The 16,028-nt window shown below is 46.5% G+C and overlaps 6 protein-coding genes across 6 annotated transcripts; 4 read left to right on the top strand and 2 right to left on the bottom strand.

Moving 5' to 3' along the window:
• Nucleotides 1-544: 544 nt before the first annotated feature.
• Nucleotides 545-1,894, top strand: V8C40DRAFT_285432 (major facilitator superfamily domain-containing protein; the record flags this gene model as incomplete). The annotated part of the gene is made up of 2 exons (XM_083222365.1): nucleotides 545-562; nucleotides 611-1,894. 2 exons carry the CDS (start codon nucleotides 545-547, stop codon nucleotides 1,892-1,894), a joined length of 1,302 nt encoding a protein of 433 aa, XP_083076346.1.
• Nucleotides 1,895-2,309: 415 nt separating this feature from the next.
• V8C40DRAFT_263259 (alpha/beta fold hydrolase) lies at nucleotides 2,310-3,282 on the bottom strand (the record flags this gene model as incomplete). Its single annotated transcript, XM_083219444.1, has 3 exons — nucleotides 2,310-2,479; nucleotides 2,530-3,113; nucleotides 3,167-3,282. The coding sequence occupies 3 exons, from the start codon at nucleotides 3,280-3,282 to the stop codon at nucleotides 2,310-2,312; spliced, it is 870 nt and encodes a 289-aa protein (XP_083076345.1).
• A 2,925-nt stretch (nucleotides 3,283-6,207) lies between these two features.
• V8C40DRAFT_273397 (uncharacterized protein) lies at nucleotides 6,208-8,436 on the top strand (the record flags this gene model as incomplete). The annotated part of the gene is made up of 1 exon (XM_083220478.1): nucleotides 6,208-8,436. The coding sequence occupies one exon, from the start codon at nucleotides 6,208-6,210 to the stop codon at nucleotides 8,434-8,436; it is 2,229 nt and encodes a 742-aa protein (XP_083076344.1).
• Nucleotides 8,437-10,287: 1,851 nt separating this feature from the next.
• On the top strand, nucleotides 10,288-11,097 carry V8C40DRAFT_237619 (uncharacterized protein). Its single transcript, XM_083214280.1, has one exon. The coding sequence runs from the start codon at nucleotides 10,548-10,550 to the stop codon at nucleotides 10,995-10,997; it is 450 nt and encodes a 149-aa protein (XP_083076343.1). The 5' UTR covers nucleotides 10,288-10,547; the 3' UTR covers nucleotides 10,998-11,097.
• V8C40DRAFT_237618 (FAD-dependent oxidoreductase) lies at nucleotides 11,074-12,868 on the bottom strand. Its single transcript, XM_083214279.1, has 2 exons — nucleotides 12,383-12,868; nucleotides 11,074-12,235 (listed from the first exon to the last, which is right to left on the bottom strand). The coding sequence occupies exons 1-2, from the start codon at nucleotides 12,682-12,684 to the stop codon at nucleotides 11,194-11,196; spliced, it is 1,344 nt and encodes a 447-aa protein (XP_083076342.1). The 5' UTR covers nucleotides 12,685-12,868; the 3' UTR covers nucleotides 11,074-11,193.
• Nucleotides 12,869-13,358: 490 nt separating this feature from the next.
• Nucleotides 13,359-15,381, top strand: V8C40DRAFT_237616 (uncharacterized protein). The gene is made up of 5 exons (XM_083214278.1): nucleotides 13,359-13,868; nucleotides 13,935-14,039; nucleotides 14,109-14,199; nucleotides 14,266-14,646; nucleotides 14,709-15,381. Exons 1-5 carry the CDS (start codon nucleotides 13,683-13,685, stop codon nucleotides 15,095-15,097), a joined length of 1,152 nt encoding a protein of 383 aa, XP_083076341.1. The 5' UTR covers nucleotides 13,359-13,682; the 3' UTR covers nucleotides 15,098-15,381.
• Nucleotides 15,382-16,028: the final 647 nt, after the last annotated feature.

Below are 16,028 nucleotides of genomic sequence, written 5' to 3'. Positions count from 1 at the left end.
TTTCCTGGATAGGGTTAGATACGAGTATCCGCGTAAAGGCTAAAAGTCTTTGGCGCAGAAGCTTACGGGAGAGATGGATCCGTTCACTAATCTACCGCAATAGTGGAATTTCCTTAAATGGACATTGGTGGATTCTATCACCACTTTAGAGACTGGTCAGTCCCCCACCAACAGCACATAAGGTTGAAGTTGGAGCCCTTTCCACTCTTGTATCCCTTTTGTATCGTGTCTAATACGTCTACGAGGCATGTAGTTGTGTCTAGCTTACAAATCTAATGAGATCAACGGCGACGGAGCTTCTATTCTCTCCTGTCCGATATACCAAGGTCATGCCTCGACACTACCTTGTGAGCCCTAATTAGCAGTAACGATATAAACTGTGACGCGTTATTGAGCAGTAATCAGCATGTTATTGAAGCCATATGATTAACGACCCCCAACTTCGAGTATCAAGCCATCAGGAACGCAGCCATCGGAAACCTCCTGCACGGCCAAGCGCCAGCGGTTCATCTTCTACGTTATTTCTGTTCAGCAATTCGACAAAATGGACAAAGATAGCGAGGTGGCTTCCAAATACATTTCGGACGACAATGCCGAAATTGAACTGAAGCAGGGCTCGCAGTCAGATACGTCTTCTCCCGATGATTCACCTCCAACACCACCACCTGCCGCTTCTCCAAGCAGTCCTGTCCCGGATGGCGGACTCAACGCATGGCTTCAAGTTTTGGGAGGATGGGTGGTACTAGCAGCCTCCTGGGGCCTTGTAAACACCTTTGGAGCATACCAAACATATTATCAGACGGTAATGCTCACATCCGAGTCAGCATCTACGATCTCCTGGATTGGCTCTCTACAAGCATGCCTTCTATTCCTTGGAGGCCTCGTTTCAGGACCTCTCTTTGACGCTGGTTATTTCACGCCAACTATGATTGGAGGGCTGCTGCTCATTTGCTTCGGAATGTTTATGACATCTCTCTGCTCAACTTACTGGCAAGTGTTGCTTGCCCAGGGAGTCTGCGTTGGCATCGGAATGGGCCTGACATTTTTGCCCGCCACGGCCATTCAGTCGCAATACTTTGCGAAAAGACGAGCTTTTGCAATGGGCGTCGCCGGGACCGGGTCTCCTGTTGGAGGAATCATCTTCCCTATTATTTTCAGCCATCTACTTCCGAAAATTGGCTTTGGATGGACTACTCGTGTCATTGCATTTATCATTTTAGGGCTCTCTGTTATACCCGCCGTCTTTATGCGGCCTCGGTTACCCGCATCGGGAAAAATTCGTTCTCTTGTCGACACCTCAGCTTTCAGGGATATGGCCTTTGTACCCTTCATCATTGGTACTTTTCTGACCTTCCTGGTCCTCTACACTGCTTTTTTCTACATCCAAGTGTTTGATGAGCTCAACCATTTGTCGACATTGGAGTTTGCACCGTATACAGTCACATTGCTGAACGCTGGAAGCGTGATTGGTCGTTTGCTACCCATGTACCTCAGCGACAAGTATGGAGTGCTGAACGTTACAATCTTTTCTACTTTTGCCTCTGCAATTCTGGCATTCGGTTGGATGGGGCTTAAGAACTTGGGCGGTATCGTCGTGTTCACGCTTCTCTATGGAATTACTTCAGGCGCCACTGTTGTGGGAACACCAGTCGTCGTCATGGTCGGATCTCCCGATATGTCGCGAATGGGAACGCGTTTGGGAATGTCATTTATTTTCTTTGGAATAGCAATTCTTGTCGGCACGCCTATAGCAGGTGCCATATTTGGAGATTTTACACGCACGCGCTGGCTGGGTGGTATTGGGTATTCTGCTGGAGGCTTGATCTTGGGAGCGGCTTTCATGTGCTTGTCGTGGATTCCCATGAGCAAAAAGAAAGGGACATGGAAAATTTAGACAGGAGATTGTATTTCGTATTGGGTTTAAAATGGAGAGAACCGTGTTAACTATCTTTCAAGAATTTGGACTTCTCGCTCTAACGACAGAAAACTCCAGAGGTCATCATTTTGTCTACGTATTGTTTTAATAGCATCACACAACTTCAGTTTACAATTGAACACCCCTGGTAGTGCTTACTACAGCACTCGTAGAAATAGTTAGTGATGAAATATAAACCTCAACAGCCCTCTAGCTTTCGGCCTTTTTGCATTTCAATAGTTAGGTCATCACTAAAGATCGGAACATTGGCTTCCATGTATTGTCAATTCAACTATGCGTCTACGTGGAACCAGGTCTGATTCCCCTAGGATTGAATCGCCATGTGTAGATATGATGATCTTCATGCTAAGAAGGAAACATTTCGCATCCAGAATTACTGCTGACGATCAAGGAAATCGTTGATCAATGCTGCATACGGATCAGCATACTGATAGAGGAACCCATGTCCTGCGTCCGGGAATATATGCAACGCAGCATTAGGATGGCTCAGTTTCTCCCACATGAGGATGCTGTTTTTAGTCGGTATTATAGCATCATCAGAGCCTTTGCCTTTAATTAGCGCTTATAGAGTTGGCCATTGGTAGTTTACTTACCAGTGGCGATGAGGACCGGCATCTGGAGCTCATGGAACCGATCATACGATCCGTCACTTGCTTTATTGAGATCGATAAAATTAAAGTATGCGGCGCTTTGCTCATCGGCAGACTCACGGCTCGCGTAGTCACTACGATTTTGACGTCCGGTCGTGATTCTCTCCCATGCCGCATGGCCAGCGGCTTGGCCTTGAGCAGAACTGGTGAAGAAGGTTGAGATAAATGCATCCTTATGCTCATTAACAGTAACAGCTTCTTGAAGCTTTTGCAGTACGGCAGGGTTGCCAAGCTGGACGCCTTCGCCGATGCTTGGTGTTGTAGCCGAAAGAATGAGATGGCGAACAAGGTTAGGCGCATTAAGAGCAATCATCTGGGCATTAAATCCACCTCCGGAGAATCCCATAACATCCACCTGCTTCAGGCCTAATGCGTTTATGATGTTAATAAAGTACTGTGCAAGCTCAGCTACAGTTGATGGGAAATGCCCTTCAGATCTTCCAGAGTTCGCGGGATCGATAAGAATCACAGGCCGCTTTGCCGCCAAAGGATCGATGAGAGCTGGATCCCAGTGATCCATGGTGCCCCTTGAGTACATTAGTAATTGAGATTTCCATGTTTTTCTTGCGAATTGAGTTACCTATAGTGCATGATCAAAACGAGAGGGACCCCTTCTACTAAGCCCAGTCGTCTATAAGCAAACTTTATGCCATAAACATTCACAAATTCATCTTTTGCAGTTGCATAGGTCGACATTTTGATATGTTGTTTGCTGATACTGGCGGTATGGTCTAAGTTTCGTGACTTTTAGTTCTAGTTGGTGGTATACGGAAAAGTCTCTTCCGGAAAGTAGGAAAGCAAAGAAATAGTTCCGAGATCATCTATTCATATCTTATATATATATATATATATCAATCTGGATTGATCAGCACCTCAACGCCGATTATTGATACTGAACAGAATATCACTGTCTCTTGATAGCGGTAATGGACCCACAACCTCACAATAAAAGACCGGAACTAACGGGAGACTTAGATTACTGATCGCAGGATATCAAGCTCGAATGAACGACACTCTTCTTCTGTCTTTAAAGTAGTATATATCAGTTACTCACTTGATCAGCACGGCATTTTACAGCATGATGGGAAGTGGTTAATGGTGGAAACCAAAACCATCGAATTGAGGCAACGGCACCCCGGTCCTCGATGGAGTTATTACTGCTACTATTGTCCTTAGCCTCTTAGCATATGCGCTAATCTGATATGGAAAATGGTCGTGGAGACCTGTCAAGTTTAGTTTTACCTCCTCGCCACCTCTTTGCCAGTACATTGTTGGTTCTCATGTGGCACTCTCGGTTCATATGACCAGCATATACATGACCCGTACCAATCCAATTCTAACGACCACTCTACTGAGATATTTGACTTTCATCTTATACTTATGTAAGTTTTTTAAATGAGAAAGCTTAGCGAGATTGAGAAGCCCATTATATTCCTCTCATTTCTCTGCATTGCTGAGACAAAGGTTGTAAATGAGCTCGGCAGCCAGTAAAACAAAAGAGAACGCGATTGGGCTCTTTGGTTGACCAATCGTGTCTTATTTATATAGATTATTATACGTAGATCCTCATTGGAGGAATTATGGTGCTGCATGATAGTATGCAGGTAAAGCTGGCCGCAAGGCTCCGTAAACATAAGAGCAATCTTTGCGGGGCAGCATCGTCGCCTAAGTAGATCACAATGGTTGTGGCATTTATTTTTTATCCAGTTTGTTAGTTAGTTAGAGAGTGCCCTGTGAACTCAGTATAATTTACAGTGTTCCTTTTCCCTTGCTATGTACATACAAGCTACATGGATTCGTGTGTGCGGCTGAAAGAGGCTGAAACACTTGAGAAGGGATATGAAATGAGAAACCTTGATTCGGAAAATGAGATACCTTGGACCAGATAACCAAACGGCCCAAAAAAGAAAGACCATTGCCATATCCGTGCTTTACAAGAGGAGGACTTGTAACCTACAATGGTTAAAGCCAGGATTCTACTCATAAGACCATGCACAGAGAGTTCCAGACACAAATCCCGGCCTGGGGATCTGTATATTGATGTAACCACGGTATTCTAGCTGTTGATGATTGGCTATAACCCCTCTTTATATAAATTGCCAAGCCCACGTAGCTTGCCAATGGAATGACATCTCAACTGGGCTGAACGTATTTGCTGGAGGCGGTGATCAGAGATGGTTTGCTGCAGTATACGCGAGTTTCACCATTCCAAAAACAGAGCATCAATTGACTACCCCGGTGCTAGACAGCGCAGCTGTTTACTATTAATGAGTACACGTACGCAAAACTGATGCCTATCCTCTACCGGTGAGCGTCATAAATGCGGTGTGATGAATTTGTGGCTTGCAGTAAGAGATTGGAGGAGTTGTATTGGACGATCAAATCGGCGATTGATGGACAACATGGATACGCCTAGGCAATATGGAGAGCCTATTGTTCCTATAGAATTGTACATACCGTGATTTATCATTGCTCTTTTATACCATTGCCAATATTATCAAGAGCAGAAACAACGGCATACAAGTCTCGTGATGCTCTTTACAAGAGTAAAAGACATACGACGCAGTGATGCAGCATGTGTATGCACTGGGAAGAGGTGCCTAGTTGATCGCGGTCCCTGATTTGGCGTTGCTATTGCAACTAATGCGAGCCAGAAAAAGCAAATAAATAAGGCATCCAATAGAATCTTGTTCCATTTACATATTGCATACGGTCAGAGAAGCGCCAGTCATACCATTATGCGAAGCCATGGCTTCACCGGTTTGCTCGTATCCAATATTTTCATATTCTCGCTTCGAATTTCGAGTTCAGCCGCAGCTCAGTGGCGCAAAGATCATTGGAAAACAAGCTGCCTACTCTCGCCCTGCACTTTTCATATTCTGCTCGATCCAGGGACTCTCTTCATGTTTATATACACTTGACAATCCCCCGGCGATACTGTTTGTTTTTGCATCTCTTTGTGTCTTCCTCGCTCACTAGTATTTACCATCTCGTCATTTGTCCCAATTTCTTTTCCCAGCTCCCCTCGTGCCATTCTTAGCATAAATCAAGATGCAGCGATGCAAGTCTGAAGCATTGCGTATCCGTCAACGCAAAGGCCTTCGCTACCGCAAAAAAGGTCACAACTCATGCCAGCATGACTGCTGTAGATCTGGTCCTCGTCAGAAGAAACGGATTGTGAAGGAGAAGACTGCTGGATATGAATCGGAAACCGAAGATCTAGCCAAGAGATATGATAATGAAGTTCTTGGAATTGAGACCAAAGAATCTAGCGACTCAGAGTTTTCTCCAAATGTACCGGAATATGACATCACCAAGATGGATGAGGCTTCTAAAGAGGCCCGAGAGGCTGAGTGGAACATAAAATGCCAGAAATCCAAGGATTACGTCCAGCGATATATTCACGGTACCTTGGTTAGCCCAGAACGTCGACATTCAAGCGATCCGTCCACCGACTCCTCTGAGATCCGCCGTGAAATAGAGGAGCGAGCACATCGCATTGTCATTAACTATGAAGCTCTGCACGAAATATTACTCCGTCACCAGCCAACTATACAAGCTCGTTGGAGCAAGAAACGCCCAAGCCAAAAACAAAAGGTTTTGCATGAGCTATGGGCTAATATGCCAGAGAAGCATCGTCCTGAGTTCTATGCCTTTCGCTGCGCAGGAGCTCAGAAGCGGAATAAAAAATACAGAGACTGGTACATGTGGCCCTATATCAATGAGCAAGATCTAACTGCGCGAGATTCTTTGCTCCTGTTGATCAATTCTCGCGCATTTTACACCCCCTCCAATTTTGTGGACGGCGATTTGGCTGCGATGAAATTCGGGTTGGAGATGGGAGTCTTGAAATCAGTTCCTCTGCCAGGATATCGCATGACCCTCTTAGATTCGGAGAACATTGAAGACTATGGAAAGCTTGTCGATATATCGACATATTCGGAAGGGGAGATTTTATGCCTTGACGAGAAGCGGATCAGCCCCTACTACGGCATCCTCATCCTAGAGGCACAAGACAGGCTCATGGAGTTTCTGGTGAATTGCTGCAAGAAAATATTGCACGACATTCCGGGGGATACTCTGATCTCAGATAAATTCCCAATAATAGCCGACACACCAAAGCTGTTGAATAGCAGCGATATATATGATCCCGCTATAATGGCAGCAGAGGCCCCTTACAAAGTCCCGGCAAGACCCAACTTCAAGCAAATCGGATTACTGCTTGGTGCCAAAGTAGCAGAACTAAAGGATCGTGTCTCAAACTTGCGTGAAGATCCGATTTGCTTTGCTATTGCCATGCAGGTGATGAAAGACCATTCACCGAAGGACTCGGAAGGGAATAAGGGTTCTTACTTTCGGCCGTGCGCAGGACATGATTTTACCAACGGTCTACAGTTTCTCATTTCAAAGCTCTACGCCGACTTTGAGTTCTTTGCAGACTTGTATGAGCAAGTTCAACAACTGGAAAAGTTGCACGCCAAATATGAAGCAGACGTCCTGCCGTTCAAAGATGTGCCCGACGAGATTTTGTCGGCACTATACAAGTATCAGATGCGCCTTTGGGAGACGGTGAATATTAGGCGATCGGCTCTCAGAGCAGTCGTCCAGAATTCTCCCGAATGGTTCCGGCATTTTACTGATGGCCGTCCAAGCCTATCTTCTTTCCGATCCGACCTAGTAAATTATAAATCGAGTTCAGTTCGCCGCCACCTGGTATGGCTGCTTCAGTGTGTAACTGAATTTGATCCAAAGTTACCCAGCCTTGCCAATGCGGTTCATTTGATCTTACCTCTGATCATGGATGAGATAGAGACTCTTCGAAACAATGAACCAGAGGCATGGGAGCTCACGTCTTCTCTTACAGGAGAGATTATAGACGAGCTAGCAATCCTTGCGCAGTGTATGGAGCAAGTCGACATGTATCTGCGACGGACAAGAAGCTACAAGCGCTGCGATGAAGAAAAAGAGAACAAATGTATTCATCAGCTGACCAAAGATATGGATCACATTTATTCTCTCCTCCAATTAGAGGGTCATCTTTATGATGACATCGTCGGATTGGCGGATACTGCCACCAAGAAATTGGTATATCCTTGGGACAAACGCCGGACGAAAGAAAACGTGCAGGCGATGCAGAAGGCTGAAGGGGACTTGGATAAGTTCTGGAACGCAGCCGATTCAGCCATGTTTGCCGCAATTGAAAACTTCCGCGAATCGCTGCTCGGGCAGTACATAATAAACGTTCAAGAGAATCTTCGACGGACGCCAGATTGGATCGAGGAAGAACAATCCATAATACCGAGGGCTGTCAGACAAAGAAATGCAAGTCAGGAAGAGTCTGAGATCTACAGGCCTCCCTTTGCGCCTTGTGATGACCAGAGTGACAGTCTTAAAAAGTTGAAGCAAGATGGCCGTCAATGCGTTCAAGTCAAGGTCAAGACGAAAGGACAAGCTCAAAAAGCTGTGATGCCAAAAGATGCAAATCCTTCTAAAGAGGTTATATCTGAAACGACCCTCGTCATGCTTGTGGACACACGAGCACTGAAAGTTTTCCGTGTTCTCTTCTACAATCCAGATGTGACTTCTTCACCGGGGGAGGTTCCATGGAACGATTTTATCCACGCCATGGTCTCTACAGGATTCTCTGCACAAAAGTTGCAGGGATCAATTTGGCAGTTTAACAGGGTAAATGATGATGGGCAACAGACGATTCTGTTCCACGAACCTCATCCGCACAAAAAGTTGCCTTTCTACGTTGCACGATCCATGGGATGGAGATTGAATAAACATTTTCAATGGTCTTTAAACAATTTCGAGCTAAAAAAGAAACAGGTAGAAGGTTTGCAGTGAAGTTGATTTAACAGATTGTTAGAGTGTGTAAACAGGGAATAAGGATTTATGAAGAGAAGGCATGGACAATGTTTGTTTAAATATCATTCGCTCATTTACTTGCTTTAGTAGTTTTGATATTTATGTTCAATCTTTTACGCAATTGGAGTTTATCTGTGTCTTTTTCTTCGTCTTCTCCATAGACTCTATAGATTATCGTTGGGGCATTGTGTTTAATGTTGAGAATCAAAACTCGAGTTCTGGGCAATTCCGTGGTGTTTATGACTAAATATACATCATAGTGACAATGGAGAGTGGATAAAGCTGAGTGATGTTTCGGACAGCTCTCCCTACGAAATTTTCGTCCAAAAGGGTGCGATTGTTTTTGTTGCAATCTATCGACTGACGAATGAGACAAAAGAGATATGTCTTTAGCACTTTTTGGGTTCATGTATTGGCACTTTGTCTATGCCGATACCTTTCTTCTAAAGTGGCCAGAACCTTTGAGCCAGAAAACTGTAGCACAAACTAGTCAATGTTCTGGTGTTGAGCGCGATGCTAATAAATGAGAGGAAAGGTTCACCCGATTGCACAGCCTCGTTCGAGAGCCTGCAGGGATATCACACAGACGCTCTTGGAGTTCCGAGGTCACAGGAGGGACATGTGATACAGGAAAAGGGGATGACCAATCACTCTTAATATGTTGAAGCTGTTAAGGTATAGCGTAGGAGTAAGTAGATCCCAATGAGCTCCCATTAGCCTTCTTGTCTCCCCCTTCTAGAAATTAAATAGGAATACGGAGGATAGCGGTGAGAATAGCCGGATACCCCGTATGATCGGCTACTCGCTTGAGCCGGGCGTCTTCGCCAAATTTATCCATGGCTGTCAACAGGGCTTGCCATTCGTTTAGCTTCGGTAGGCTGCATTCAGTCTTCAAGCGAAAACTGTTGATGAAAGGGGCTTATGTGAAGAGTGAGTGCGATGAAGAAACGAGATTGGTGCTAAATGAAAACGATTTGCAGCCTCAGGCAATACTTGATGTGAAGATACCGCTCTGCCTCCTGCATAGAAGATCATATATCCGTTACATACGACGTATGAATCACCATATGTCATATCGAGTTCGTATTTGTGAGATCCTCTTAGAAGTACATGCCCACGATAGGCGAGAGTCAAAATGTAAGAAGAAGAAAAGTTCAGTTGCCTGGAAGTTGATGAGACCTTAAATCGGCATACTCGTATACGAGTACGTGTTCTGCTCTGCACTCATTAGTATGGCACCGTTCCTGGAGAGGCAGTAGCACCCTGTAGTCAGCCGCAAATGCTATCACTGGGATATGCTCAAAGAATGGAAGACGGCAGTAGTAATCCCTGTACCATAGCTAACAAGGGCCCCCTGTAATGTGAACTCTCACCTTGAAATCCTGGACTCTCGCTGTACCGGACATAGCGCTAGCAAGGGCGCCGAGCTTTCACGCGGAGCATATCTGCCGCAAATAGGGGAGTTCTGGCTACGCGCTTTGGTCGCCTTTGGTCCTTGGCTGGATTCATCGAGGATTCATCGAGGATCCTTGCCCAATCTCGTGGATAAGTTGCTGAATGATGAAAGGATATGCGGGGTTTGACATAATGACCCTCTTGTAATTGATGTTAATATGCTATACTCCCGCATTATACTCGTACTTCATGGATGGCTGTCTGCTGGTTTGGGGGTGCCAACCCGGTCGTCGGGCCGCTATTTCGCGGCATTTCGCGGGCAAATACAGTAAAACGGCGGTAGGGGTCGTATTCCGCGAATTCTACTCCGGACTACTGAGATTTAACTTGCAGGGTGCGGCTCACGGCTTGTGAAGCACATGACTCAGGGCCGAACGTTGGGCTAGGTGCAGGAAACGCCCGTATAGCTACCGGTGCGAAGTGATTATATAAGACTTAGCCCATGAAGTGAGAGCAAGCTACCAGTATAAGGGAGGTGATAATTACACGTATCTAGGGGAACACGGAGTAGGACAGCTAGATGAACTAAGGAATAACTGTTCCGAATTGTTATTTTTAGGCCGTCGGCTTGTAATTTAGTGTACGGCTATCCTACGAAGGAAATCATCCCACTATCGCACAACTACGGAACAGGTATGCCGGATTTTCGCGATATCCTGGAACCTTTTGGTAGCCAGATACAATATCCCATTGCGCCCTATCGGAAACCGACGTTGAACTGGCGGAACAAGCTGCCTCTATCCTCTTTGGCTATCATTTCTGACTACCTGCAATCCGTACTCCGCAGTCTACTTGGTAGTTTAGAAGACTCTCATTTCCACACGGCGCCTGCAGATCACTTCCCAATGCTCTGCCCAGCTCTCAGGGATCAATGCGCGGTGCCTGGGGTAAGCCCTGCGCTTCCCATGTTAGTAAATGCTGTGCTCTCTGTTTGTTACTCATCTAAGGCAGGTTTCGGCCGCTTCGTGATCGGCGGTTTGGAAGACGGTTCCGAGACCGCGGATTCGCAGAGCAAGACTCTACTTGATGTGGTAAGTATGTTTCAGTGCCATGCTGATGCAGGGGTAAAAGACAGCTTGGAGTGAGATGGCTCTCTGCGGGCGGACGTGGGGAATGATACAGTGCATCTGCAAGACTTCATGTAGAGCTTCATTCCAAGTACGTAAGTATATTAATAAGAATTACAAGTTTAGAAAAGCCCTGTCCGGCAGTTGTGATATACAGTAACCAATGCCCCCTCAAGATGATGCAAGAAACACCTAAAGACCGTTGAACTCCGCGCTACTGCTTCTCATCCACCTTCTGCTCATCTGGGTTGGGCAAAAAGTTCAGCCATGGTCCTTCATTTATGTATCCAACAAATCCACCAGCCTTGGTCTTATCGCTGACCCAAGGAGACACACGGCGCAAGAGCCTCAACCACCATGTCTCCATGGCTTCATACCGTGTGACATATCCAGACATGGTGACAATGGTGTTGGCATGGGGTCGTTGCTTCGCCTCATAAGCATCCAAAGCAGCAGTGATCTCGCTCTTTGTCGGCTTTCTCCCACCATCTGCTTCGCATCGTCGCACCAAGGGTATCAATTCGTTCATTAAGTGGACAACACCCTCGATGGCCAAGTTGCCTCCTAGTCCAGGGTTGATGGTCGCTTTGTGAACCGCGTCGCCCATCAATGCAACTCTACCACCGGTATTCCACTTTGGCTTCAAGACTCCCTCTTCAAGGGGCAGCATGTTCGCCCTGACCCTGCTTTCCCACAAGTCTTTGAAGGTATAGCCAGGGCCCACGGCATAGTCTCCGTACTTGGCGATTGTGGCCTCGGTCTCTTCTTCTGTGAAGCGCGGTGTATTGGGAGTCTGTGTTGTACGATCGCTCTTCACAAAAAGGAACCAAAAGACAAGACCAGGGACACCAGCAGCAATGACACCGGAGAAGCCCGGATAGTAAACATTGTGGACGGCTCGCTCCGGCAAGAATTGCTTGCCGTCAGCTGACTCTTTAGAGTTCTTGGAGGTTGCAAAGATGCAATGGTAGTTGCTTATGAAGCCACTTTGCATCTCTTTTGATGCAGCGGGATCAGTAGGAGCAATCTTATCAGCCATCAGGTTTCGAATAGTGCTGTGGATGCCATCGGCACCGAGGAGGATGTCTCCCTTGATGGTTTCACCTTTATCCGTAACTACCTCAACACCATCCTCCGTCTCAGTGAAGGAAGCCACGCCAGTGTGAGCTCGGATTCTAGACTTGTCTGCAATCTGGTTATAGATGCAGCTAAGCATAAACCTTCGCTCCATAAAAGTAGTCCATCGATGGAGGGTCCTGTCAGGAACGGGATGGTAATCAGTCGGGTTGTCACCTTCGCTTATTCCTTGCAGGCATAGCGTAGCATTTTCAGGGGAAAAGGAAAAAGAAAAGAAAACGAAACACTCCGGCTTCGTAGGATTCGCAATTTTATTTCACACTTACATCTTGGAAATCTCTTGCAGGATGGCGGAGTCTTCAAACATGTTACCATTCTCATCATAATGTTGTCGAGTTTCTAACGGCACAACGCCAGCCTGGATCTCGGGCCAAATGCCAAGCTGCTCCATAACCCGCTGGGTATGCGGATGAATTGAGACAGAGGCACCCAGATGAGGAGCGATCTCTCGCTTCTCTAACAGGACATAGTCGATCCCAGCCTTTTCCAGCGTCACCGCCGTTGTCAAACCGACAAGACTGCCGCCGGCAATGATTACCGTGAATCGCGACGAATTGGAGTCTGCCATGGTATCAGAAAACAAGCCGAAAGGATTTTAGTGTGTGTCTTCCAATGCCGTGAACGTTCAGGTTCATCAATATGGGGTTCAGCGGGCGTAAAAAACAAGCGTGAAAGTGACTGCGAGATTTAAGTCTCGTAACAGCAACGTGTGTCTTTAATAAGCCCCCGAGTACGAAGTACACACAGTGAGTATTAATACCAGTTAGATAGCATTAGACGATTTGATGCGCGGCCGTATTTCTTTTGCAACTAGGGTGGTGCCGTCTTCCCCGTCGCCTGGTCGTCTCATACCCCTACCTTGGACATTTTAGCCTGTCTACGCTGTCCTGTCTACGCTGCCCGAGATGATGGATCTCCCCATATAAAATTGAATCATCTCCAGCTAGCAGAGAAGACTATGGGCGCTGGCAATCGAATTCTTACAGGTCATATCATGCGGAAAGACGGATGTTGAATTGCCTGCGCCTACGTTCTCTCTTGGGAACGATTGTCAGAGCTACGCCTGCAAGGGTCCCCTGGGCCAATGGAAATTTAAGCGCATGGAGGAAACGGGTCCTTCAGATACACGTGCGATACATGGCTATGGGGGAAATGTCCAGGGTGAACAAGGTAGACAGTTGTCAATTCTCCAGGGACCGAATTTAGCTTGTCTCCGATATCTGCAGTTCGCTGCTAAAAGCGGGTGGCGAGTCTAGCTGTTGGGGCTGCCTTAGCTGCTGTGAAGACGCATGTACGCCTCACGGACTTGTAACAAATTGGCAGGCCTTCCAGGATTGAATCCATGCAAGGAACAGAAAGATTTTCCCTTCTCTCCTCCGTACTGTTACGGGGTACCTTGTCATTGTCGTAGGAGCATTCCTGTTTCGGCACAGGGAGCTGGTCGACTGCGGCTTCGCCGTTGCTATGACCATCATATATAGCTAACAATGCCGTCCCAAGATACCGGAATCATGCGTTGTTTGGGCGATTCTCAAAGTGTGCTTCGGGCTCCATCAAGACTCCGAAATGGCGACCTCCGCACCTGTAGACATGACACTGTTGCCGGATGAGAAGTACGAGATTGCTGTCTCGTACGGTACCATCATTGGCACAGGTGCCTTTGCAATTATTGTTTGCAGTACGAAACTCTACATTCGCAAGTTTATGTTGAACTCTTTTGGTATTGATGACTGGGCATGCTTGGTTGGACTGGTGAGTTGATTCAGCTCAATTATGGTATACGTGTGTCCCTCATCCTAACATAGTATTTGCGGCTAGATATTCGTTACGACATTCAACGGGATTGGATTGGCAGTGGTATACTATGGCGCTGGAAAACATATTCAACATGTCACGGCAGACGAACTTAAGCACTGGTTCATGGTACGTCGTCTGGTATCCCTTCCATCTCGCCACAGGCAAAAGGTAACTAACCGCTGTTTGGTCAACCAGTTATACTACGTTTGCATTTGTCTTTACTTATCGATATCCTTTGCCGTCAAATCGAGTATTCTACTCTTTCTTCGACGAGTCTTCCCTGTCCGTAAGTTTAACTCCTAGGCATCGATTTTCCAGATTTTGGTGCATTAACATTGAGCCTTTCCCACAGCATACGTTCAATACACCACTATGGGACTCCTGATCTTCTTCACGCTCTTTACTATTTCCGGAACTTTCCTCGCTGCGTTCCAATGCAACCCGCCCAAGTACACATATGACATCGTCTTTCTCATGTCGCCCGATCGCGCCAAGTTCTGCTTCCCAGCAATGACGTCTTATGCCATTTTCATGTACCAGGCAGTTCTCATCTTCTGCTGCGATATCATCATGTTCTTATTGCCGTTCCCTGCTCTGATGAGCGTGCAGCTGAACAGCAGGAAAAGTCTTGCGCTGTTGGCGGTCTTTGGAAGCGGCGTTGTCGCCTGTATCGCACCCGCAATCAGATTCAAGAGCTTGAACTTTTACAAGACAGGAAGTACTGATACCACTTGTATGTTTTACCCTTATGACTCTCAAAGAAATAGAGATCCAGCTAATCAGTTTTTGTCACAGTTGAGGGTGCATCGTCTTTGTACTGGATGGCCATTGAGTATAACATGGGTTTAGTTGCCGGGTCCCTTCCAGCACTTCGTCCGCTCTTCCAACGTCTCGGCATGTTCGGTAGTAGCGCAGATGCTTCCAGCGGCCAGAACCAATTCACACCTTCGTACCAACTCGAAGATCAGAATAGCAAGCAATGGGGAACTGGAAGACGAACCCAAGGAAGCAAAAACAGGTTCCAAGGAGACAGTGTACTGGACCAAACCGTCATGGACAGAGATGATTCTTCACGGGATAGCGAGGAAGCACGAATTGTGAAGACTGAGGTCTTTACGGTGACTAGCGAAGCTCGAGAAGGAGATTCACGAGGCAACCAGCAGGCCTGGCGCCAGTTCGATTAAACCAGCGTCTCAAACTTGGTACTTCTGTCGATGTTGATGCCCAGTTTGGAATGTCTTAAAAAAACGGGAATACGATGGGATATATCTGGCCTTTTTCGGCATTGTTGGATGTTTGCGATTTAATGTACCAACCAGCTCCAAAGCCTGGATGCGGAGCTAAACGGGCGGTAATTTGACTTCTTTCTACCATACTATAGACTAAAAAGCAATGTTATCTTTGTCTAATAAGACGGCAAAAGGCGATACCGGGATGTGAAAACATTGAGAGGGACACCTTGTTAAACTTCAATAAATTTGCTCCAAACCCTCGCGTAGATATATTGTGCCATTTTATCAGATTGTGACGATCGGGGGAGAGATCTCGTCGACTTGCTGACATCCACATGAGAATTTACAGCATCAAAAAGTTACACACAACATTTGATGAGACAGCATAATCGGACAAGCGGTATACATCGCTTCATGATTGATCCAAAACCTCCCTCAGTTCTAGCAGCCAAGAACGAATGCTTTTTAAGGCAGCTTTTTTCGGTACGTAAAATAAGGCGGCGCCATGTGGCTTGCGCTACGAAATTAAGACGCCGTTGCCGTTTAGCCGTCGGTATGTTCCAGTCTTAGCAATAGCCAGATTGCGTCCGACTTGCCAACATTTCTTCTACCTCCATATGGAAATAGTTTACCGGTTCATTGCTTTCAAAACGACAGAGATATTGCAGTACTTTTGTCAACCAAACGAAGGCAGGTCAACTGTACCAGGAACAACGAGGTCGATCTGCGTGACCGCCTGGGTATATGCTCCTTAACGAGCGGCAGTTATAGCCCCTTGCCCGAACCGTTGAAAGCCTACTACTGTTAAAACGTAGTAGCTCATCACGGAGCGCACCCATGTATCGGAGACATTACAGGGTAATATGGGCAAGCCGACCAGGCC

This window comes from Trichoderma camerunense (genome assembly GCF_050948025.1).
Source record: "Trichoderma camerunense strain CBS 138272 chromosome Unknown V8C40scaffold_4, whole genome shotgun sequence".
Classification (NCBI taxonomy): Eukaryota; Fungi; Ascomycota; class Sordariomycetes; order Hypocreales; family Hypocreaceae; genus Trichoderma; species Trichoderma camerunense.
The sequence above is the reverse complement of the archived record's forward strand: the minus strand, read 5'-3'. Positions and strand labels throughout refer to the sequence as shown.

Excerpts from the sequence above, each read along its gene's own strand:
- V8C40DRAFT_237619 (XM_083214280.1), top strand. The coding sequence starts at position 10,548 with ATGCCGGATTTTCGCGATATCCTGGAACCTTTTGGTAGCCAGATACAA.
- V8C40DRAFT_237616 (XM_083214278.1), top strand. The coding sequence starts at position 13,683 with ATGGCGACCTCCGCACCTGTAGACATGACACTGTTGCCGGATGAGAAG. Across the intron at positions 14,040-14,108 it reads AACTTAAGCACTGGTTCATG|TTATACTACGTTTGCATTTG; the intron begins GTACGTCGTCTG and ends TTGGTCAACCAG. Across the intron at positions 14,200-14,265 it reads TCGACGAGTCTTCCCTGTCC|CATACGTTCAATACACCACT; the intron begins GTAAGTTTAACT and ends CCTTTCCCACAG.
- V8C40DRAFT_237618 (XM_083214279.1), bottom strand. The coding sequence starts at position 12,684 with ATGGCAGACTCCAATTCGTCGCGATTCACGGTAATCATTGCCGGCGGC. Across the intron at positions 12,236-12,382 it reads CTGCAAGAGATTTCCAAGAT|GACCCTCCATCGATGGACTA; the intron begins GTAAGTGTGAAA and ends CGTTCCTGACAG.